This window comes from Hemicordylus capensis, chromosome 1 (genome assembly GCF_027244095.1).
Source record: "Hemicordylus capensis ecotype Gifberg chromosome 1, rHemCap1.1.pri, whole genome shotgun sequence".
NCBI classification, from domain to species: domain Eukaryota; kingdom Metazoa; phylum Chordata; class Lepidosauria; order Squamata; family Cordylidae; genus Hemicordylus; species Hemicordylus capensis.
The window spans coordinates 428695630-428720870 of record NC_069657.1 but is presented as its reverse complement, the minus strand read 5'-3'; the positions used below and the strand labels follow the sequence as shown (position 1 = coordinate 428720870).

At 42.4% G+C, this 25241-nt stretch overlaps 1 protein-coding gene and 1 non-coding gene across 3 annotated transcripts in view; both read left to right on the top strand.

Moving 5' to 3' along the window:
* Positions 1 to 25241, top strand: part of SRBD1 (S1 RNA binding domain 1) — a 252775-nt gene that overhangs the window by 57395 nt on the left and 170139 nt on the right. For both annotated transcript variants that reach the window (XM_053312100.1, XM_053312108.1), the window contains exons 12-14: positions 1410 to 1567; positions 4451 to 4541; positions 5621 to 5728. In XM_053312100.1, the coding sequence (XP_053168075.1) occupies positions 1410 to 1567; positions 4451 to 4541; positions 5621 to 5728 (357 nt within the window). The remainder of the gene's footprint in view (positions 1 to 1409; positions 1568 to 4450; positions 4542 to 5620; positions 5729 to 25241) is intronic.
* Positions 4147 to 4218, top strand: TRNAT-UGU (transfer RNA threonine (anticodon UGU)). Its single transcript has one exon. It is a non-coding gene; the product is annotated as a tRNA-Thr (tRNA).

Below are 25241 nucleotides of genomic sequence, written 5' to 3'. Positions count from 1 at the left end.
TGTTCTAATCCCATTTCACATACCTCTCTGGGAGAATCTGTGAAGCTAATTGCTCTAGCGATAGATGTTCTTCCTTCTGTCATTTTTTTGCTCCTAAATTAACAATCAGATAGTCATAATATTGGTCTCAACTCTCCTATGGGTACTGGAATGACTACAGAGCAATCTGTTTTGTCAGTGACAATATAATGGCTAGTGTTATCCATTGAAATGCCATTTCTACATTGTAGAAATAAAATGTAAATTTAAGTTCGAAGTTGGTGTGTTTTTGGTTTTCCAGATGGATGAGAGTGAAAAAGCATATGTCATAAAATCAATTTCTAAAATTACTAACTGCCCGGCTATAGCAAAAATACTCTTGATTTAATCAGTTTGGGCAGCAGTCCTTGTGTGCGCACACTTTCTTTTGAAAAAATCCCATTGAACTTGGGGATTTTTGAGTCCTTGGACTGTGATTTTGATAGGCATCAGTAGTGCTAAAATGGCTTAAATTCATTACTGTATTGTTGTAGTACGCATTTGATCAATGATCATACTAGATTCATTCATTCTTTCATTCATATCAATTCTGGCCATTGGCTGTATTAATAAAGACTGACTGACATTCATATCAACTTTTGGACTCGTTTAAGGTTTTTATCAAAATCCTAGCTTCAAAATACCGGTGACTTGAGTCATTAGTGTTTCCGTTATCAAGCTGTGGAAACTGATGAGTGCAAAACTAGAAATGCTCCTAATTATAGGGTTGATAACATCTGGTCTCATCTCTTCTCCCCTTAATAAGCAAAACTGTATGATGTGATGACATCACGTTGTGTGTTTTCCTTTTCTACTTCAACAGTGGCCAATAATGTGGAGTGGGGCCAGGGTCAGAGGCAGAGCCAGATTTTGGTGGGCTGTTGGAGAAAGCCCTCTGTTGGGCCACACAAGGATGGAGAGGTGCCTAGTGTTCCATACTGGATTGTGTCAAGCTTGTTCGGCTATGTTGGGCAGCAGTGGATGTTCCCCTACTTCTTGCTCTACTGCTCACAACTAGAGAGACAGCAGATTGCCTCTTCAGGCCCATTTCATCTGCAAATGGGCTTTCTCTAGAGGCAAATGTGGAGGGTGCTTGGAAGAGATGATGCTCAGTCAAGTGATGCTGTTCTCTTCTCCCACCCTCCCTGCTCATTAATAGACTTTCTTGCATCATCACAGAGACTTCTGGAAGAAAGCTGGCATTCATAAATGGGAGGGCAGAAAAGGGCAGCACTCTGCTCAGCTGACATCTCTGTACAAAGGTGGTACTGGGTGGCACCCAGCTCCTGGCCCTCTCATGGCCCTGGCCCTCTGACAAATGCCCAAGTTGTCTGATCCCTGACACCCAGAGGCCTGGTGTGCTGAAATAACCTGCTGTGCTTCTTTCCCAGATCAAAGTTAACTTCGGATGCAGAGAAGGAATCTGTAATGATGTTCGGCAGGAACCTGCGCCAGCTGCTTCTTATGAGTCCTGTGAGAGGACGAACTTTGATGGGAGTTGATCCTGGCTACTCACATGGCTGCAAGCTGGCAATAATTTCGCCAACCAGTACGTTTGATAGTCCAGTTGAGAAAAGTGTTCGTGTTACTAGGGCACAAATCTTTTCTGGTAGCATTTGCTCTGCATACACAGCATTGCCTTTTAGGATCAAATGCGATGTAGGTCTGATGGTGGTGAAAGTGGCAGAGCCACCATTGGGTGAACAGGTTCAAAGAACCTGGGCCACCAACAGTCAGGGGCCATGAGCATGGCCTCAGACACAGGGGGCGGCGGCGTTATTTTGGCCTCAAATGGGGCTGCGTGGCCCCGTTTAGGAGGGAGATTGGCCCACGCTGCATTGGCAGTGCGGCTGGAATGGCTCTCCTTGCCTTAAGGCAGGGAGAGTTGCTCTGGCCCGTGCTGCCCAATGCAGCGCGGGCCAATCTCCCTTCCAAACGGGGGTGTGCGGCCCTGTTTGGGAGGGAGACCACGCCCCCTCATCTGATGTCAGATGCAGGGGTGGGACCAGGGGTCCGTGGCAGTGGCCGTACATGGGCTGCCACCAGCCTCCCTACACTCCTGGTGAAAGTCTTTGCATTGGGCTGGTTTACACGGAATGTAGAACCATAGTTAATTCTGGTCCTGCACAGTATAACTGAGGCTCAGGAATATGCTGTCCTCCTCTTCCATGCCCATGCAAGCATCTACTTCTAGTTAAGATTAAAATAAGTTTGGTCATAATGTCCAAACTGACTGATTTTGGCTTATACTAACCCATTTACTTGAGCTCAGCTGTGACCTATAACTCACTGCAAAACTTGAATGCAAATCACAGCTTATTTCAAGTAGGTGAGATGAAACCGAGATTGGTCAGTTCAGATGACACGGCCGCTCATAGCTTATTGTAACCTACATTGAAAGTAGACACTTGTGTGGGTGGGTACGGAAGACGGGGAGTAGGTGCTTATGAGTCTGGGGGCATGGTGTGAGACTAGGTTTAACTGTTCCGTGTTTAAAAAAGATTGGCTTATGTAGTATTTTATCCATAGTTGAATTGTTATTGTTTACTGCAGATATTATATGAAGCATCTAAAATTGTTAGGCACTGTCCAAAACTTAAAAATAGCATCAGTCCTGTCCATAGGTTTACAATCTAAGGACAAAGACAGTACATATTAGAGATGAAGAAAAAATATAATAAAAGTGAAGGAGTTTTAACTAAGGTAAACCAAGATGAACTAGTTTAGTAGACCGCCCCAAACTTCCATCTCTGTGTGGTTTACAACAACATAAAACAAATTAAGACAAAAATAAAACCTAAAACAATTTAAAACCATAGTCAAGTCAAAAGGCTTGGGTGAATAAATTAGTCTTTAGGGACTTTTTAAAAGTTGTCAGAGATGGGGAGGCTCTTATTTCACCAGGGCACACATTCCAAAGTCTCGGGGCAGCAACAGAGAAGGCCCGTCCCTGTATAGCCACCAGATGGGTGATACGGTCTTTCCAAGATGACTCAGAGACCAACCTGGCTGCTGCATCCTGTACAAGCTGCAGTTTCCAGACTACATACAGAGGCAGCCCCACACAGAACATGTTGCAGTAGTCAAGTCTGGAGGTTACCAGCGTATGTAACCTGAGGTCATGTATCTCAAGAAATGGACGCAGCTGGCATATCAGCCGAAGCTGATAGAAAGCACCTCTGGCCACCATCTCAACCTGGGACACCAGGGAGAGGCTTGGATCTAGAAGCACTCCCAGACTGTTTACCTATTCTTTCTGAGGAAGCGTGATGCACCAGAACCAGTAGTAATCGTCTCCTGAGTTCAAACCGCACACTATAAGTATCTCTGTCTTATTTGGATCCAGTCTCACTTTGTTATCCCTCATCCAGCCCATCACATCATTAGTAGAGATGTGCACAAGCATTCCGTGCACATCTGGCGGGGGGGCAGAGAATAGGCACTTTAAAAGGAGGAAGGCAGGTTTTACATGCCCCTCCCTTGCTCCTCCTCTCCCCCACCACACACCTCTCCTGAGTGGCACTGTTTGTATTCAGCAGTTGGGTGCACTTTTTGTCTGGCTGCATCTTGCTGGGAACAGGAAGTTCCCTGTTCCCAGCAGCCTTTGGCCAGTGTCAGGGAGAAAATGGCATCCGAGCATGTGCGGACTCCATCTCAAGTGTTCAGCAACAGTTGGTTGAATGTTTGATTTGGCTAGGGCAGCTCGAAGTGTTTCGGCGCCTCGAAATAGAGGTGCTGGTGAGCCCATCCCTAATCATTAGGAAGAATTTCCTAACTGTAAGAACTTTTTGACTGTGCAACAGTCTGCCTCATGCAGTGATGGCTTTCCTTTGCTGGAGGTTTCCAAACAGAGGCTGGATGGCCATCTGTCAGGACTCTGAAGACCTGCGAGGTCCCTTTCAGCTGTAACATTTTACGATTCTGCTACTACTACGGATATTTATATACCGCTCTTCAACAAAGTTCTCTAAGCGGTTTACATAGAAAAATAATTAATACATAAATAAGATTCTGATTCTTTTAATTCCCACTGGTTACTTAAAGGAGGTGCTTGAATGTAAAAACAGGGAAATACTTGGGTGTCAGGAATTGATATCTTATTTAAATGGAGCCAGTGCTCAAGGGGATGGGGCTGTATCTCAGTGGTAGAGCATCTGCTTTGTAAGCAGAAGGTCCCAGGTTCACTCCCTGGCATCTCCAGGTAGGGCTGGGAGAGACTACTGCCTGAAACCTTGGAGAGCTGCTGCCTGCAGTGTAGATAGTACTGAGCAAGGTGGATCAGTGGTCTAACTTGGTATAGGGCAGCTACTTATGTTCCTAGACGGGCAATGCAAAACTTTGCCAGCTTAAAAAAAAAATGCACTGCAAATGTCTCCTAAAATAACCCATGTATGCTTCCTAACTAAATAGCTCTTGCATTTGGTTGCTTTAGGTCAAATACTCCATACTGATGTTGTCTACTTACATTCTGGCAAAGGATTCCGTGAAGCTGAGAAGATCAGGAAACTTCTGCTGGATTACAAGTACGTTAAAGAAGATTTAACTGTTTTTACCTGTCTCCCTGTAAGACCTGGCCCGAAATTTTGAGTAGTGAGGGAGTGCTTTTCATGGGCCTTATCATCTCTCAGGAAAAGCATGCCCTCTGTTTTGGCAATCTTTAAAAAATATCTGTGGGGCAGGAATAGAAGTGGGAGGAGAAGCACCTCTCCAGCCCACAAGCAGCAATGCCAGTGTTTCCTGCCTTGCTGTGCTGGCGTGCAGTGAAATTGCCAACATGGTATAAGAAAGGGAGTTACAACTCTGCTGCTCTGGCAGTGGGAACATGTCTCTCCTTCTGACTTGATGTCAGGTCCAGATTGCTTCCTGGTGGCTGATGGAGTGGGGAAGCAATAGTGGGATGAAAGGCTTTATAACAAGAAGGAGAGCTAGTCCTGTGGTAGCGAGCATGAATTGTCCCCTTTGCTAAGCAGGGTCTGGCCTGGTTTGTATCTGGATGGATAAATAAATGTGGGCTCTGTCTGCTATAAGATATTCCTCATACGGGATGGGGCCATAGGAAGCGGCCATATACTGAGTCAGACCATTAGTCTATCTAGCTCAGTATTGTCTTCACAGACTGGCAGCGGCTTTTCCAAGGTTGCAGGCAGGCATCTCTCTCAGCCCTATCTTGGAGATCCCATGGAGGGAACTTGGAACCTTCTGTTCTTCCCAGAGCGGCTCCATCCTCTGAGGGGAATATCTTACAGTGCTTACACTTCTAGTCTCCCATTGATATGCAACCAGGGCGGACCCTGCTTAGCTAAGGGGACAAGTCATGCTTGCTACCACAAGACCAGCTCTCCACCCATAGGCCTCTCCTATGGCCCCATGAGGATGGGGCCATAGTTCAATGCTAGGTATCCACTTTGCATGCACCAGGTCTCAGGTTCATTCCCTGGCATCTCCAGGACTGGGAAAAAGTGCTGCCTGAAACCTTGGAGAGGCGCTGATAGCCAGTGGAGACAATGCGGAGCTAGATGAACCTATGGTCCGAATCGAAATAAGGCAACTTCCTATATTCCTGTGTTCCTAACTTTCACGTTCTCTTTCTTCCCATTGAAAGCTGTGGTACTGTTGTGATTGGCAATGGAACGGCTTGCAGAGAAACAGAATCTTACTTCGCTGACCTAATTATGAAGAGATACTTTGCGCCTTTGGATGTCTCTTACTGGTAAAAAAAATTTGAAATGTGTATGATTTTCATAAGAATTTTTATAGATGGCGATTTCCCCATGGATCACCTTATATTGCACTGTGCTGTTTCAGCCTGTGAGAACAGAACTTGGGATAGTTTGCTGTGCACAGAGAGGAAATTACACCCCCTTTCTCTTATTTTCATTATTGTTTGTTGTTTATAGAGACCCTTTTAAAACTACGTGCTGTACTGGGCAATTTTTTAAAAAGTGGAAGACCTATTTCCTTAGCAGCCCCTTCCTTTTCAAGCCAAGCAATGAGACAGGTAACACTGAGAGCATAAGTGTAATGTCAGCTAAGAAAGTTGTAAATTCAGATCTTGCCTCAGCCATGCACACGCTGGGCTGCCTTAGACATCCAGACTATTGGGTGGCTTCACATGATTGCCGCCAATTCAGTAAGCTGGGAATTTCTGGTTCTCAGTGAACATGTGCTCCCGGTGTGTGTCTTATTTTATTTATTTATTTATTCGATTTCTATACCGCCCTTCCAAAAATGGCTCAGGGCGGTTTACACAGAGAAACAACAAATAAATAAGATGGATCCCTGTCCCCAAAGGGCTCACAGTCTAAAAGGAAATATAAAACAGACACCAGCAACAGTCACTGGAGGTACTGTACTGGGGGTGGAGAGGGCCAGTTACTCTCCCCCTGCTAAATAAAAGAGAATCACCATGTTAAAAGGTGTCTCTTTGCCAAGTTAGCAGGGTCCTGTGATTTCACCAAATGAACTGCTAGTTCCTGCCCCGGGTTGCTGAGATTCTACCAAGTTTCTCTACCCAACTTAAAATCTCATTTATGGAAGTTGGTGAATCTGTGTCAAAAATCAGGAAGTTCAGCACATGAACTGGTCATTCGTGGGTTCACCTGACCCGTCTGCTGGGGGTGTGCACTTCTGGCAAGTGATCCATCAATTGTTTGAAGCCTTCACATCATTGTTGTTTACTGACTTGGCGTATGGTTAGTTAGGGTCTTGAATTTTTGTTGCTGCTGTTATTTTATTTGCACTTTAAAAGCATTTGACGTGACTTTACAGTCTGTGTTTGTTTCAAATGGCAGCCCGCTTTGAAGGCTTTCATAAGTGGAAAAGTGGCCTATAAATTGCTAATAAAGTTAATAAAAATAGATGGGAGTCAATTAAAAATGGATGGGAAACACGGAGAAAGTGGGCTTCTTAAAGGATAGATTACATTTACTCTTACTCTTTCTACAGGCCAACCTATACATGGTGCCAGGGGTGGGGGGTGTTCCTCCCCAATCCATTTTCTGATCAAAATTGCTTTCACTGAGTAATAAAGAAACCAGTCACGATAAAGTACTAGCTGACATAGAGAGCAAGGATGCAGTGAGAAAGCAGCCTAACAGAACTTCCCAATTAATTGTACCAGTGTAGCAAGGAGTGGCGATTTGATGCCCTCCCCTGGGAAAACCCTCTGGGAGAAGGTTGCAGGGGAAAGGGTTAACCCTGCTGCCTTCCTTCACAGCGATTGCCCCAAGCTAATTCTCCCTCCCCCATGGCTGCTTTTAAGCGTTAATAAAGATATTGATACACTTGATCAGAGATCTCCTTTGTCTGGTTTGGCTCTGAAAGTAAACCTTTTAGAGAGTGTAAGAATGAATTGTGACTGCAGTTTTAGCTCGGGGCGGGGGCGGGGAGTGTGTCTCAGCTTACAGAAGTTTAGGGAAACACTGATTTAGGCCATACTTTATATGGAACACTTCATTATGATTTTTGTGCTGGTATTGGACCGTAATAAAGATGGTAAAGATGAAGATGACACTATGATTTTAAATGTATGATCCAAACAAAATCGAGGATTTCTATATCCCATTCATTTTTGGAGGAGGAGGTCAAGTGTTTAACTCTCCAGTTGAAATAAGTTGGACTTTAAAAGTGATTAACTTTGGTTAGATGGTTAACCTTGGTTAGATTCTAAATATTTAAGTTGAAATACATTTCAAATGATGCACAATGAAATTTAACGTTAAGCTATGCCCAGTTTCCCCCTCTGTATCTTTTGACATGCTTGACATTTGCCTTTGTTACCAGTTTTGTTTTTATTTCTGTGGGATTTTGCACTATTTTTGCACATTTGTTAAAAATCTTCCTTCTGTCCCATCTCTCTAGAAACTGGCAATATTTGTTCCAGTTGATCATCTGGTAGCATTTATATATGCTGAAACAGATTAAGCAAAATCCAATGATACTCTAATTTCCATTGCATTCTACTTCATTGGCAAGCAACTTGAATATCGGTATTAAACACTTTGGTCTTTTCTAATAGAGCCACTTCCTCGCTTTGATGTGGGTCTCTAGCTGGTTAACGTTTTGTTCATGTTCTAGTTTCTTTGTGTCTTTATTTGTGTCTGTGGCAAACCTTTGTGCGCTTCTTTCGCCTTTAATGTGTGTTACATTGCTGAATATCTGCATTATACTCTTGGATTTCCAGAAATGTTGCTTTCAAGTCCTCTGCCCCCCTCTGTTTCTAGTGTTTCACCCAACTTAATAACCTTTACTTTTCTGCTTCACAGCACTTTCAGTTTGAAGGGAGACTTAATGTTCACGTTCACATTGTGATAATTATATTTCAAGACTGTGGTGGGAGGGATTAAGATGTCTTTGCTCTGGTTGCAGATAAAAGGGGGTTCAGATCCACTTGTAAAACTTGATTGGTTAGCAGCTCATTGGTTTTTAAAAATTATTATTATGTTTGCTATTCATGTGACATTAATTCCCAATTCATCAGGTATCTAGAGTGCTGTAACTCTAGAGGTGACCTTGGGACTTGATTTACCTCCACTCAGTTTTCTTTGTTAATGTGCCATGAAGGAAGTACATGAAAGATAGCCAACATCAAAGCACCTTTTAGAGTAAAATGGCTGATACAAATCCCCCCGGCATTTAATAATGTCTGTCAAATGTTTCAGCTGCCTTGCATCCTTTTACAAGCTTTTTCTTGCTGCACTAAAGCAGTTTGTTTCAAGTCTGATGGGAGCACAAGAGGAAAGAAGAAATTTTTGTCACTCTTAAAATGGTGATCATTACATATTAAATGTGTGAGTTACTCTTTTATAGACAAACTATATTCAAAGCGGCTTCCAAAAATGCAAAGCAAGGAAGTGCAAGAAGATTAAAAACCAATCACCTGAATCCTCAAAAGGTTAGAACAGTAAAGTAACTGAATGACCTACCGTGTTTCCCCGAAAATAAGACAGTGTCTTATATTAATTTTAGCCCCCAAAAATGCACTAGGGCAATTAGCGGTACATCAGAAATTACTGCTAGGTCTTACTTTCGGGGTAGGTCTTACTTTTGGGGAAACAGGGTATAAGCAACAACAAAAATATAGAATTTTTTAATTTAAAATACTTATATCGCTCCCCTTCAGTACAATACTGCTTGCCGGCAGCTCACAGATAGATAGAACAAAATTACTAAAATTTGAGTTTAAAAATTAAGTTAAAAACCAGACCCAGCTAAAAACCAAGTTTACAAAAGTAAAAAACAAAAACCACTATACAAAAATGAAAGCTGAAAATCCTCTTTAAAGAATCTATCTTCTCTCTGTATATTTCACTAAGATGTACCCGTGGCTAATCCAGAGGAAAGTGACGGCAGCGGTGAAGAGAAGGCCAACGGGCGGGCAGTCCGGCGGGGAGAGAAAGCAGTGGCTGCGGGGGGAGGGCAGAGGGAGGAACAGGCGATCAGCAAGTGGGTGGGGGGGAAGGAACAGGTGACCGGCGAGCAAGGGGAGGGAAGAATGGGTGACTGGCAAGCAGGGGAAGGGAGTAACAGGCATCTGGTAAACGTTGGGGGGGCAATGGGGGGGAGGAAGGGGATGGGTTCAGCTAGTTCTCTTGAAAACCCTGAGGGAGGGAGCATGGTGAATCTTTTCTGGAAGGGCATTCCAGAGCTGGGGGCCACAACTGAAAAGAATTGCACCTGCCATTAGCTGGGAATGCTTGGACCATATAATATATAACAACAATTAAAACCAAAAGTCTTAGGAATTAGACTGAAGGCAAATGATACATCCAGTTGTTGGAGCGAAGCAAGTGTAGGGGTCTAGTCAGAGCCCGGATAGCTGACCACGTGGGGTCATAGCCTTGAGGCCCATCATGGAAGAAAGATGGAATAGAAATGTCATAAATAATTAAATAATCATATGGGGGGAAAAGGTTTTTATTTGTCAATGAAAGGAAGTTGAAGATGTCTCCTGTCACACTGTTCTTCACTGGGTGGGTTGGGACTCATGAGTGAGTTGCTACTCATAACTGGGCCACGTCAGCGAAAACACCACTGTTGCCTTTTCCTGTTCATTTCTGGGGGCGGTGGGGGGGGATGGGGATAATCAGATGCAAAAGAGGGCAGAGTCCTGTTCTTCTTAATAGGTGCATCAAAGAGATTTTGAGAAGTGCAGCCTTTTCTCTTTTTTGTGATAAGCTGCATTTGCTAAGAGTGGCTCACAGGAGTAGATTTCAGCGGTTAGGGTGTGCACGGGGGGTTGCAGAGAAGGGGGCAGTGGCAAAAATGCCGTGAATGGGAGTGCCTTCAGTTTGCAGAAAAAAATACTTCGACAGCGACCTAGTGCATGCATGTTTATCTCTAACCTTTCTATTTCTGCCTTTAGTAAAATCAGTTAGCATGTAAGTCCTACACCAAAACATTCAAGACAGAACTACAATACAAGGAGATCAGCAATTAAACAGCCAATGGCAATAACCAGCAATAAAAACAGCAGCCTCCTTATAATATTTGCTGAAAGCACAGTAGAGTAAAATGGTCTTCATCAGGCACCTTTCAGTGGCTAATCTTAGTCATAAGCTTGGCCACAAAATTCAACACTCACTTTAGCTTCCAGATAGTCTAAAACATGTTAAAGTTTTAATATTTGCTTCCTTGAAATTATTGTTTTGGTCTGATTAAAAAGATAGTCCAGGGAATCATCCGATCGCTGATACAAAGAGGAACAAGGAGCTGTCTGAACTCGGGTCCTGGTTGCATAAAACTAGGAGCCTTTGGTGGAAACATTTGTTGCTAAAATGTGGTTGGCCATGCACAGTTATAAATGTCGAAGCAGGCAAAGCCTGAAATAAATGCCTAAGCGCCAACATAGATTGAGCATTTAGAGCAGCAGGAGGTAGAGATTGCAGAGGTTCCCTTGCTCACCTCTCTCCCTTTCCCACTAACAGGACAGTTGGTGTTAATGGCTGCCACGATGCTAGGAGGAAGAGGGGCCCAGTCCCAGCTGGTGGAGCAGCAGTTGCTAGAGATAGTCGCAGTGGTCATTAGTCGCTCTCACAGTTGGTTTTATAATTATGCATTCCTCGATCTTAGTGCAAGTGGATAACTTGGGAGATGTTTGGGTTGTGGGGGTGTAGCAAGGTTGGAGTGGGCCTAGGAACAGAAAGTGAAGATGGGCCCCCTTGCTCCTCAGAGGCAAGATGCCACTATAAACTTTACTCCCCTTGCCCTCTTTCATACTTTCTGCTTTCTTTTCCCCGGAGAGGAAAACAACTCATTGCAAGTTCCGAGGGGAAAATCACATGGGTCAGGACTTACTGGGAAAAACCCAATCATTTTAAATATTTTTTTACAAGTTAAAAATCTCACACACAAGTACAACCAAGGGTTTGGGGATGGGTTAAAAACACAGACACATCAAGGGAGGCTTTCAGTTGGGGAAGGAATCTCTCTCACACACACTCACATTCACACTCACTTCATGAATGTGGGAAGGAGAAAAACGCAGTACACACACTGGCTTCTGAGAGAAGAAATCACACAGAAAAAACACATAAGGGTTGTTTGACTTTCCTTTCCAGCAGCTCTCCTTATGGCCATGCTTTCTTTCTGCTCCCTCTGGTTGCAAACACATCTGCTGCATTGAATTGAGGTGGTGGAAGATTAATAGGAGAACTGAAATTTGCTCCATTATGATACATGGAATTCTCAGTATTGGTAACATTGGGGTTTTCTTATTTTGTTTGTTTAAAAATATCTATAGACGGCTATTCATATCATAAAACATATTTCCGAAGGAAAAATGGCTAAGGGCAACATGAAATTATGCATTATGTGCAGAAAGTGGACAGAGAAGTTTTTCTACCTTTCCCATAACACTAAAACCTGGGGCGATTGGATTACATAGATTGATAGGAGATTTATGATGGACAAAAGGAAGCATTTATTTATACTCTGCAAAATTAATGTATGGAATTCACTACCACATAATGTAGTGACGGCTACTAGTTTTAGATGGCTTTGAAAGGGGATTAGATCAATTTATTGAGGATAGTTCTCCCAGCGGCTACTAGTCTTGATAGCCATCTACAGATTCACAGGCAGTATGCCCCTGAACTTAATTTGCTGGGACGCAATGACAGGAGAGGGGTATTGCTTTTATCTCTTGTTTGTAGACTTCCCAGAGGCATCTGGTTGAGCCACTGTGGGAAATAGGATGCTGGACTAGATGGCCATTTGATTGATCCAGCAAGGTACTTCTTATTAGGGCTATGCATGGACGAATTTGGGCTGAACCATCGCTCTGCGAACTGGTTCGGTCAAACAAGCTTGAACCAGTTTGAAGTGCTTTGCAATCAAACCGCTCAAACCGGACCATTTTGCAGCGGACTGGTTTGATCGCGGACCAGTTCTGCACATCCTTGCTTCTTATCGTAGCAATTTGCAGAATTAAAAAATGGCATATTTTTAAAATCAGCTACACCCGTTTCTCGAGATCAACAACCTCAAAACAGTGGTACATCTGTTGGTAACCTCCAGACTTAACTTTTGTAATGCGCTCTGCGTGGGGCTGCCTTTGTACGTAGTCTGGAAACTTCAGTTGGTTCAGAACGCGGCAGCCAGGTTGGTCTCTGGGTCATCTCGGAGAGACCATGTTACTCCTTTACTGATGGAGTTACACTGGCTGCCAATAGGTTTCCAGACAAAATACAAAGTGCTAGTTATAACTTAAAGCCTTAAACAGCTTAGGCCCTGGGTATTTAAGAGAGCGTTTTCTTCATTACAAGCCCCACCACCCATTGAAGTCATCTGAGGAGGTCCGTCTTTAGTTACCGCCAACTCGTTTGGTGGCTACACAGAGACAGGCCTTCTCGGTTGCTGCCCCAAGATTGTGGAATGCGCTTCCTGCTGAGATATGATCCTCCCCATTTCTGGAAATTTTCAAAAAACATCTGAGAACCCATCTTTTCGCCCAAGCTTTCTCAGCTTCCTAATTTTTTTGAGTTTTAATCTCTGGTTTATTTTTAAATTGTTAAATTGTTTTTAAGTTTCTGTATATGTTTTTAATTAGTTTTATGTTATTGTAAACTGCCCAGAGATGAAAGTTTGGGGCGTTGTACAAATTTGATTAATAAAAATAATAATAATATACCAATAAAATTGTACAATAAAGACTCAACACAAAAATTTATTTGAAATGACAAGAAAAGACTTTACAGCAGACTTACCAGACTGCCTCTAGGAAGTCTACAAACAAGAGATATAGGCAACACCCCTCTTCTTCCATTGCTTCCCTGTAAGGCAAGTAAAGAACAGCACTTTTAAAGTCCGACTAAAACAAACATTTCACCTGCCTTTGAAAAGCAAAGAAAATGCTACATAAAGATTCTCCAAGTGGAGAATTTTGCCTTTCCATAAGATGGAATCTGGAGCAGGATTTCACCCAAAGATCCTGAGGCCTGCAGGGAGTTTAAAGATAGCATATTTACCCAAATCAAAGATGACTCTAAGATGACCCCCTTAAAAAGTAGAGGTTAAATACAGTCAGTGATCCCTCTAATTTTTATCACCAGTGAACAGAAAGAGTTTTGTTCTGGGTGGCATTATCAAGGCCATGTGCACACATAACACTCACACACCCACACCAGGAATCTTTAAAAAAAAAAAATTCCTCCTGTCCCCCACAAATAATTAATGTCCCGCGCAAAATTTGTTTACCTTTTTTTACCCCACCTCCGTTCTCTTTGGGCTGGTGGTGGTGGTGGGGCCGCCGCCTGTCCTCTTCCCTCCTTCCTCCTCTGGCTGGAGGAGGAGGAGGTCCAGCGGGGAGGGAGGGAGGAGGCGGAGGTGACGCACTGGCCCAGCTGGGGAGAGGGGGAAATCGGGAGTTTGGCAGCCGCCAGAAAGGAAGAGAAGCCTGGGAGGGAGGAGTGATGCACCTTGGCAGATGTCTCTGCTGGCAGCCACCGCCAAGTGACACCAGACTTTGGAGAGCCTCCAAAGTGGGGGAGCTGCTGCCGCTGCTGCTGCCTGTCCTCCTTCCTCTATTCTCCTCTGACTGGAGGAGGAGGAGACTGAGGCCCGGCTGCAGGGGAGGGAGGAGGCAGAGGGGTGACAGGCAGTTGGGCAGCCGCCAGAAATGGCTGTGTGGCGTCACAGCCATTTCAGGGTCAATTCATATGCCTTAAAACAGATGATGTGTTTGAATACTGGACCATACCTGATAACAGGTGGGCTACCACATTCTGCATTGAACAGTCCCAATATGCAATTTGGGCTCCTTGGAGGAAGAGTGGGATATAAATGTAATAATAATAATAATAAATAATGATGCAGCACCCTCTTCAAACAGACCCACATCCTCTCTAGCCCAATTGAATTGTCTCATGCAATTAAATGTAATTAACTCTTCTGCAAGTAAATTAGTCAGCCTCAAATCGGAAGCTATTTAGTACTTTTGGTAGGATGCACTAGAATTAACGTGTTGATCAAATGTGGCTTGACGTTTGAACCTGATAAGAAGTATTTCGGGGAATTGATTTAGACATGTGCCTTCACTGGAACACTCCTGTCACACACTTGCATTTCTGTACTCTGAGGAAGAACTTTGGAAGGGACAATTCAGTGAGACCAGTTGGCATTTTTCCTTTGTGGGTTCTGCTCTGCAGAATTTTTATCATGCAAGACTGACGTTCAGAGTGATCTTGCTCCTTTTTCTCTCAGCACTGGTAAGGTCAGTTAATATGGATAGTGCGTTATTTTGCCCCAGTCCAGCAGTTATTTGTAGATACAGGAGTTCAGGCATGTGCTTGGAGTTCCCTCATGCACCTGGACTTCCTAATCCATTTCTATGGAAGAAGCCAATCCACACACCTACTCCTTTAGTTGTGTCATTCATTAAAATGCACTGGTACATCTCTATATGGACCACAAGGACATCAGAATGTACGTATTTTTGTGTCAATGTGCACAAACAGTGGTTAGAGATAAGTCTTCTCCCAGTCTTACAATACTAGAACTTGGGGTCACCCAGAGAATTTTTTTTGATGGTAGATACCTGGTGAACCAAATAAAGGGGGTCACCCAGTGAATTTTTTTTGATGGTAGATACCTGGTGAACCAAATAAGTGCTGCTTATACAGCAATAATTAATTTCTGGAATTTGCTCCTTTGAGATTGAGAGGAGGAGAGCTTGTCTTGTGGTAGCAAACATGTATTGTCCCCTTTGTCAATCAATTTGCATTTGAATGGGAGACTACATGTGTGAGCACTGTAAGATATTCCCCTTAGGGGATGGGGCTGCTCTGGGAAGAACACCTACATGCTTGCATGCAGAAGGTTCCCTCCCTGGCAGCATCTCCAAGTTAGGGCTGAGACAGACTCCTGCCTGCAACCCTGGAAAAGCCACTGCGAGTTTGTATAGACAATACTGAACCAGATGGACCAATGGTCTGACTCAGTATAAGGCAGCTTCTTACATTAAGATGGAGTGATGTCCTCTTGTTTAGTTATTTATTATTTATTTTATTTAACACGTTAGTATACTGCCCAATACGCAAGTCTCTGGGCGGTTTACAACAAAACAATGAAAACAACAGATAAAAAGATTAAAACATTACAACAATTTAAAATTTAAAATATTAAAACTATTAAAAACACAATTAAAACAATATCTAATTAAAAGCCTGGGTGAACAAATGAGTCTTGACTGCCCTTTTAAAAGTTGTAAGAGATGGGGAGGCTCTTATTTCAGCAGGAAGTGTGTTCTAAAGCCTCGGGGCAGCAATGGAGAAGGCCCATCCCTGAGTAGCTGCCAGACAAGCCCATGGCAACTGCAGACGGATCTCTCCAGATATCTCAATGGGCAGTGCGCTTCATAGCGAAGAAGGCATTCTCTTAAATAGTTGGCTTTTGAAAGGAACTAGACTAGGGGTTCTCAAGCTCTGGTCCCCAATTGTTGTTGCACTACAACTCCCATCATCCCTGCAACGGGCTATTGCACTAATATTTAAAATTTCACAATCACATTTACGCATCATGTCAGCCAATGAGTTCTGAAGTTTAAAGCAGGTGAGTTTTGAAATTTCATGGACTATCCAGGTTGTGTTTTGTGTACGCCAGGAGTACTCGAAGGCTTTCCTGGGTACCTTGTAGTTCCCTATAGGCCAGCCTCTATTCCATGCAAAATGTAAGTAAAGCAGTAAGCAAAACTTTTGCCACTGTGGTTGGATTTTACAGTTGTCTGAGGTCTTGAGAGGGCTTTCAAAGCTTGGGAACCATGGGATGGTTGTATATTTTAAAGTGAATACAAAGTAAATGTAATAAATTAATGGCCCACCACATGGAGGAGCTTAAATCCCCACATGGAGATTCCCAGACACCCATCCACTCAGACCCAGACCTCTTCACTTCAGCAAGATTGCTCGTTTCAGATCACATCCTAGGCCTGTTGTGGGTTACTTTATATATTTTAAGTGCTTTTGACATATTCAGAGACTATAAACTCATAACAAGTGCCTTTTGACCGAGGCTTTTTCATTAAAACAAACAAACAAGGCTTCAAGAAGGTTCTCAAAAGGTTCTCAGCTGAACTTGTGCATTTGCACTTGCCAGTTGTTAGAAATCCAAATAAACATGTTTGTGTATCATGGCAAGCCCCAAACCAAAACATGCTTACTTGCATTTGCCAGTTTTAAGAACTATGGGCATGATTCCCTGGGAACATGCTCTTGTTCTCCATCCCATGGCCAGCAGAATCATGGGGTTATGAGTGCCGAGTAAGAGGGTGGCAAGAGGCAGGGAACTTTACATTTCATGAGTGAATCTGAGACATTTAAAATAACAGTTGAAACTGCATTATACTCAGTTGGACCATGGGATCATCTAGATTAGTATTTGTCTGCCCCTGGATCTAGCAAGGCAGCTGCTGGAGTCAAGAGCTTGAAGAAAGAGCTGTTGAACTAGCAAAGGCTGGCTGAAAATGGGCGAACTGGTCCCAAGTCAAAGCAGGTGTCTGAGATGGTCTCCCCTCCTCCTAAGTAGGCCCATCAGGTAGAACGTCTTGAGCAACCAGGCAAGCACTTTGCTTCTGGTGTTGGACTTTGGCCCTGGAACAATGCTGCGTCTGCTCCTGGGATCCCAGGGGCTATGGAGGGGGTTCTAGAGATAGGACAGGAGCCTTACTGGGGGGGGGCACCAGGTCCCCAGAGTTTCCAGGCTCCTCTGAGGGGGCAACTGCAGGAAGGACAGCAAGCTCTGGCTGTTCTGGACCTGTTGGGACAGGATCTTGACAGGCATGCTGTTCCTCCTGGGTTTTCAGACTCTCAAGGGTCTGAAAGATTTCTTTCCAAGTCTACTTGGAGATGCCAAGGATCAAACTTGGGAGCCTCTGCATGCATATAAAGGATGTGCGTTTCCACTGAGGTACATTCCAGAGAATGTGCGACTCTACTTGAGCCTCTCCGCAAGGTATATATGAGAAGTTGCACCTCTATCTGGAAGGAGCAACATGGTAACAAGATCACAACTACAGGATCACTTTCCTCTTGTCATCTCTAGAACTCTGCAAAATTGGGACATCTAGAAAGGCTTTTCCTTTTCCATACACCGTGGAACTCTTCCAAGGAGTTCATGGTGACCCCCATTGGCTTTTCCCTTAAACGGTTTCCATCTTCAGTGTTCTTAGTATTACTCTTAGTTTATACCCAGGAAATTCTCATGACTTTTATACTTGTACACTTTAGATCTTAGCACTACAATTGCTGAAAATACAGCAACGTTTTTAGCTGTAACTAGAAAAACAAGATCAAATATAAGTTGTGTTAAGAAACTGTTATTAATCCTGTGTTAACTCTGCAAAATTTATGTGAAACTTTTGTATTTTCCAATTATTTATTTATTTATTTATTTACACAGTCAGACAGGTATTATTGACTGGTTTGTTTTATCCAGACATCGAGTCCTTCCCAAGGACCTGGGATGGCTGAATTTTATTGTCAATGTTGTTGTTGCTGCTGCTGCTGCTGCTGCTTCTTCTTCTTCTTCTTCTTCTTCTTCTTCTTCTTCTTCTAGACACCAGCAACAGTCACTGGAGGTACTGTGCTGGGGGTGGATAGGGCCAGTTCCTTTCCCTCTGCTAAATAAAGAGAATCACCACAGTAAAAGGTGCCTCTTTGCCCAGTTAGCAGGGGATAGATTAAGTTTAAAAAAACCACAACTTTATTTGTTAGCCACCCCATGAAAAATGTCCCCTGGGCATCTTACAACAGAGGATTAAAATATACAAGAAAAACACATAACACATTAAATCATAATAGACAAAAAGGTGAAAAGAAAATACAAAATACTATACAAAGCAGCTTAAAAGATCAGATTAGAAAGTTGTGTTATTTTAACAAAGTGGTTTGCTTTTTTATGGTCTGTAGACTGAAATAAACTAGTTGATTAATATATGCAACATTATGCTGGTAAGAACCAGGAATTTGCACCAGCACAAGAAGATATTTTAGCTGTGTCATGTCCAAACGCACAGGGAGCACAACTGCACAACTTATCTTGTGTAAGCGCACCCTGGACTGCTAACTGCTCTTGCACAAGTGCACAGATTGTGCGCAGCATTAGCATTGGCTTATTTCTTGCGCTATTGTAGTTGTGCAAGTCGAAAGACTAGTCAGCAGTGTGAGCTCCTGATGTAGTGGAACATCTCTACATCCTGATGGTGCACGAATGTTGTGCCATCACAGCATCCTTCCGCAACCATAACGTTGTGTAGCATATTGACTATTATTATTATTATTTATATTCATATATTGCTTTTCAGTACAAAAGTTTGTGCAGCAGTTTACACAGAAACATATGTTATTTATTTAAAATATTTATACCCTGCTCCTCCAAGGACACTACTGCTTGGGGCAGCTCACAACATTAATAAAATAGATACAATATAAAGTAAAAGATTAATAAAATTAAACAGGTTTAAAGACCAAGCAAAAACCACATTTAAAATCACATTTTTAAAAAGAAGTTCAAATTAATAGTTATTAATAAAAAGCTAGAAGCTAAGAACTAAAAAGCTAGAAAACCTACCAGATATAAGCAGCATTAAAATATTTAAAAGCCTCTTTAACAAGATGTTTCCTTAATAGTTTTTTAAAAATACTGAGGGAGGGAGCATGGCAAAGCTCTTCCAGGAGGGTGTTCCAAAGCAGAGGTAAAATGGTGTCCCAAAAGGGCTCATAATAAAAAGACATGTAAGGTACTGTAGATACCAGCAGTTTAAATATTAAGTGTGGGATGTTGTGCTGGGGTTGGATAGGTACAGTTGCTCCCCACCCCTGCTAAATATGAGTGCCTCTTCTAAGGGGCCTTTTTAAAAGTGCCTCTTTGCTTAATTAGCAGTGTCAGCTACTTCCTTGTAAAATTTAGGATGTGAACAGCTGCATGGTGAAGTAGCCCTCACAGGGAAACTCCTGAAGCAATTCTTCCCCTGTAAATCAAGTATCAATGTGTATGTTCTGGGCTTGCTCAGTTGTTTTTTGAACCAAATATGAGGAGCAGCCAATCTTATGCTTGAGGCCTTGCCACACACCTTCTCTCGCTGCCCTCGCCCCCTCTTCTCTTTCCCTCACGGTCAAGGTGATTTATGGCACAGGATGAAAACGTTAAACACCGTCTCCCTCAGCACCACTTTCCTGATCTCCAAAGCATCTGTGTGGAGCTTCTGATTACTTGAAAAGACAACCAACTTACAACCAACCCAAACAAACCAGAGGGAGATCTTAATCATGGGTCTTCCACATTACGTCTAGCTTGGCCCTGATCTGGCTGAATACTGAATTCATCTGTTCTCAACAATATCTGCCCAGGTCCTGTGCATGTCATTTCCTATGCTGCGATAAAAGAATGTCTGAAGATCTACCATGATTAAATGTATGATGTCATTGGAACACCCTGGGCTGATTTAACACTGCTTTAATGTGAAGTAAGTGTGATCTCCGAAAGCAGGGTTATATCTCTGCTCTTCTGTCTTGGAGAGTAGAGTGGGGGTGATTCTCAGATTTCCTGATATTTGGAGCCATCCTGGCTTCAGATCAGCGTCTGCGATGACAGATGCTGAACAGATGTATTCGATAACTGGCGAAAATAATATTTAGAACTCTGACAATGAGGAAGAGTAGAGGAGACGCAAAACGAGGCCTGAAGGAAGACAACTACATCTTTTGAGAGCATTGCATGAAATCCATGCATGTTTTTTTTGTGGCTATCAGAATAATTTTTCCTAACATGTAGGTCTTTAGGGCTGATGAGATACACTACAGGAACTGTTTTTTAACATATACCTTAATATATAAAACCTTAGCTGGTTCTTGTCTCTTTTTCCGTTTTCTTGCTCTTATTGTAATCTTGTATTTCTTGTTGCTTTTTAACTTCCCAAGGATGTATTCTATAACAGGCAGTTTCACTTTTGAACCTGTGATTCTCTTGCTGTTTTGGTGAACGTTAAATGTATTGACTGGATGTGCCGGGTCCCATCACTGTTTACCAGATAAAAGCAATATTCTATATGACAAAAAGGGTAAGATATTTTTATAGTGCAATCTGCTCGTGGCATAGAAATACCATAAGCAATACAAGCTGCTTTGGAGCGCTCTCCTGGCATCTGATAAGCAAAGAAAAAAAAAGTAAAATTATAAATGTAGGCATCACAAGAACATTAACACTTAGGTATTTAGTAATATTATATCTAAGCAGCAGCAAACCCATAGCAAGTAGTTATATTTTTAAAAGCAATCTCTGAATGTGAGCACATCTCCATAGGAATAAATAGTACAGACTTCAGCTGACTTGCAGCAAGATTTTTCTTTCCTTGCCTTTCCTATGCAAGAATTCAAAGTCAATAGAAATAGCAATTAGCACTAGAAAAAATAATGCTATGTTCTGCCATACTGTTCCTCAGCTTCTAGTTCTGGCCTAGAGCTCTATTTCAAACACTGATCCTCCTGATCATGTTGACTTGGATTTGCTCCTTAATTTAAATGGGACTTACTTCCAAGTAAGTATGCCTAGGATCACAGGCCAAGTCTCTGCTGGAGTATCACCTCCCTCTTGGAGAATGCAGACATCTTTAAGTTGGTTTTATTTCCGCCCTTGAACCTTTTCACACAATGAGGCATTTAATGAGAAACAAAGCAACCTTATCGTACCATCATGATGATCTCAAATTATGCGTTAGAGGTCAGAAGAATAAGGAACCCAGATTAGATTCTGGCCCTATTGCATAAACATCATTATTCAGTTTGTAAGAAACTAATTTAGGTGCATCTAAGGGTTTGTGTGCATGTGCCCACTGGTGTGTTTTGGCTTCTTTTCTTTGGACAGCCAAGCTTCCTGCCATCCTACAAACTATTTCTGAAACACTTTTACTTAGCAGTGTTTGGCAGTAGGAGTGAGAACTCTTGGTTAAAAACTAGTCTAAAGCTCTTATGAGAATGTGGAATCGTGTATACAGAACACCCTCTTTTTCCGTGGGTTCTCCCATTGCAATTTTGGCTATTCTTGGTTGAGCTATAGACACCTGATTTCCACTATCTCAGGAGTTATTTTTGGCTATTTGCAGTTCCTGCATACATATTTCACACTTTTGGTGACATTTCCGGCTTGGAGGCAGCACGGAGCAATTTGGGGGCTTTCCTGCCTGGTATTTAGATTTTTCAGTGGGGATTTGGGCTAAATTCAGAGGGTTTGGGGGTCATTACTGGAGGAGCTGGAGAGTTCAAGGTATTGTGCTGTACTCTTATTTCTGCTTTCCCCTGCTTTTTTGTGATTTTTGGCACTTAAAAATGTGCTGAGGGACTTAACCCTAAAAGATCCCCATAGGCGCAAGGCTTCTTTGGAAAACTGGCCCAGTTTCTTGGATGGGAATGGGGAATCAGAGTGACAGTCGCCTAATCTGCTGTACTGTGGAGCTGGGAGTGAACTCAGCAAGCCAAATGCTGCAAGGGTAGAGAATGAAAGCAGATAAGCAGCTAGAAACCATACTTTGCTGGTCATAGGATTGGAAATAGAGAGCCAGTTCAGTGTAGTGATTAGAGTGCTGGACTAAGACTGGTGAGATCCAAGTTCAAATCCGCACTCAGCCATGAAACTCAATGGGTGACTCTGAGCCTAACCTACCTTAGTGTTCCTTGGAGGAAGAGTGAACTATAAATGTAAACACACACACAGAGACAGAGGTTTTGAAGTCTCATTTGAGCCTGAAAGTAAAAACAAGAAACTACTACGTTCTTTAGCTAGAAGACTAATTTCGACATTTTTGGTTGCTTACTGAAGACCTTTCTTTTCTGCCGCGCATTTGCCCTGTAGTTTATTTCCTTCCCATTATCTATTTTAGTTTGCAATTTTTAATGCAATTTTTAGTGTTGCCTTATTTACATGCCATTGTACACTGCCTGGAGTCTTTGGAGTGGGCGGTATATTAAATGCTTCTAATAAATAAATAGAAATAGAAATAAATAATTTAGAAGTGAACCATGGACATAAGAACTCAGATTGGCAGTTCTTTTTCCAACAACAAAAGAAAAGCTGCAAGTCCAGACTAGATTCATTGCCAGAGATAGAACTTCTTGTCTTGTACTGTCAACGGAAAACAATGTGGGGGGAAAGAGCAGGTAACTGTCACCTTTAAGCTCAAGAGCTGCCATGCCAGGACCTCACTTTCCGCTAGTAAGTTGGGATGTGTCTTTCTGCTGGGGGATGAATTGCCGGCACCAGCTTTCTTCTGATAACAGCATCTGGCACTAGATTGATTTAACAGACTCTGAGGTTTGCTCTTTTCAGATATGCGTTCTTACAGCAGCTACTGTGTAGTTCTGACATGGCCACACGCTGCTGTTGTTTTTTCTGCCTCCTAGCGCCACGTGTGAAGCTAAAGCTCTTTGACACCTGCCATTTGGACCCTTTTCTTACTGAAAAATGTCATCATTTTCAGACAAGATGAAGACAGATATCTGATCGTTCTTCCCTTTGCAGAGATGTGCTGAGGGCATGGTTCATAGATGAATGGATAAAGAATTCCAGTGTCATCGTTGCACAGTTTGCTACACTTGGTTTAGTAAGCTAGATGAAGACTTAGTGCTTTAGACTGGAAGGTGCTCTTCCGAATGGAATACTGGGGAGGTTTATTATTCCGAATTTTCTCTGCTGTTCTCACCAGTCTGCCTGGGAACCAACAATCATCAGTGTAGAAGCTTTAAAGGAAATGACTTCCTTTAATGTTAAAAAGAAGGTGGAAGTGGGGAAGATGTGCATGAGATTCCGCAATATTTTAATAGCATTTTGCAGAAATGCGATTTTATTTGTTTGTATCTGTAAACTGCCTAATATATCTATATAGGCGATGTACAGTTTAAAAAATACAACAAAAATGAAAACACAATACAAACAATTAAAGCGGCTTAAACATTAAATTAAAAGCCTGAAAAAAAAGGTGCCTCTTAAGGGTGTTTTTTTTGTTGTTTTTTTAAAAAAGCAGCCAGAGATGGAGAGGCTCTTATTTTGATAGGAAGCACATTACAAAGCCCTGGGGCAGCCATAGAGAAGGCCTGTCCCCAAACAAATGAGCTGGTGGCAACGGTAAATAAACTTCCCCAAATGATCTCAATAGGTGTCAGGGTTTGGTTCAGTATATCCCCTGCTAATGGAGCAAATGGGCATCTTTTTGAAGGGGTGATTCTCTTTATTTAGCAGGCGGAGAGCAACTGGCCCTATCCAACCCCAGCACAGCATCCCTCCAGTGTTTGTTGCTGGTATATCTGCCTTGTCTTTCTTTTTAGATTGTGAGCCCTTTGGGGACAGGGGACCATCTTATTTATGTATTATTTATTTTTCTTTGTAAACCGCTTTGAGAACTTGGTTAAAGAGCGGCATATAGGTATTCCTTGTCGTAGTATTAGTATAAGGCAGCTCCCCATGTTCCTTTGTAAAGGTGTGTGTGAAACCTAGCTGTCATTGACAAGCAGGTATCTCTTGAAAAAGCACAATATGGAGCTTCATCCAGAATTTCAGCATTGTGAACACCATACAGAGCAAGCATAAAATACAGCCTGGCATCTGTATTGGCATCTTGTCTGGCAAGTCCCAGCCATTGAATATAGTAGCTTGGATCCTTTTTTGGCTGGAATGGTCAGCTGACACTTGCTGTGCAACTTAACGGAATTGCTAAACGATGCGGATCAGTATGTAACCTTAAAGATGTCACAGCTTGTTGTTTTGGCCACTAAATTTAGACAGGACCAAAGACTAAATGTAGGCAGGTAGCTAAATTTAGGATAGGAATGTAGTAGATGATACAAGTCATAGTCAGAATATTGAAGTTTTCACATTTTCTTTCCTCTTTTTATCCCCTCCTGCCTCTTTTTTTGAGCACATCAGTTCTTTTTGAATCTATAATGTGAATATTGTGTGTGTGTGTGTGTGTGTGTGTGTGTGTATAAATAACACATATCTATATAAAACACTTCAAGAACTTTTTCACTGGAACACTATATCTATCTATCTATCTATCTATCTATCTATCTATCTATCTATCTATCACACACACACACACACACACACACACACACACACACACACACACACGTTCCAGTGAAAAAGTTCTTGAAGTAGTTTACATAGGAAAATAAGGTGGTGGTTTTCTGTCCACCTTCTGACTAACTAAAGGGCCATCACACTAAACTAAAGGTAGCTACACCTTTAAAACTAACACAAGACAGACTTTGGCAGCGGCCACTGGAGGAACGCTGTGCTGGGGCTGAATAAGGCCAGTTGCTCTCCCCCTGCTCAATATAAGAGTAGCACTTCCTTGAAAAGTGTCTCTTTGTCCAGTTAGCAGAGGATGTGAGCTCTTTGTAATCATAAAACATGTCAAATAATGTTTTGAGGCCCTTCAGTTTTACTCCGACATCTGCACTTGTCCTTCCTCTGCTGAGGCATTGTATGCATCTCTCTAGATTTTGTGTGGCTTTTTATACTCAACATTCAGGAAAATGTTGCTGACATCCTCCAGTCAATGAGGTATTTCATCATTATGAGTGTTGCTTCCTGCCTGGAGAATTTTGAAGCCCCCTTTATTTTTTTTGTCAAGTTCGCAGTCTTGTCACCACTTGGAGCATCCTAACACAATATTAGAATAATATCCCCTTGTTGCTCTCCATTGCAAAGACTTAATTCACATGGGTGCCTCCAAGCAA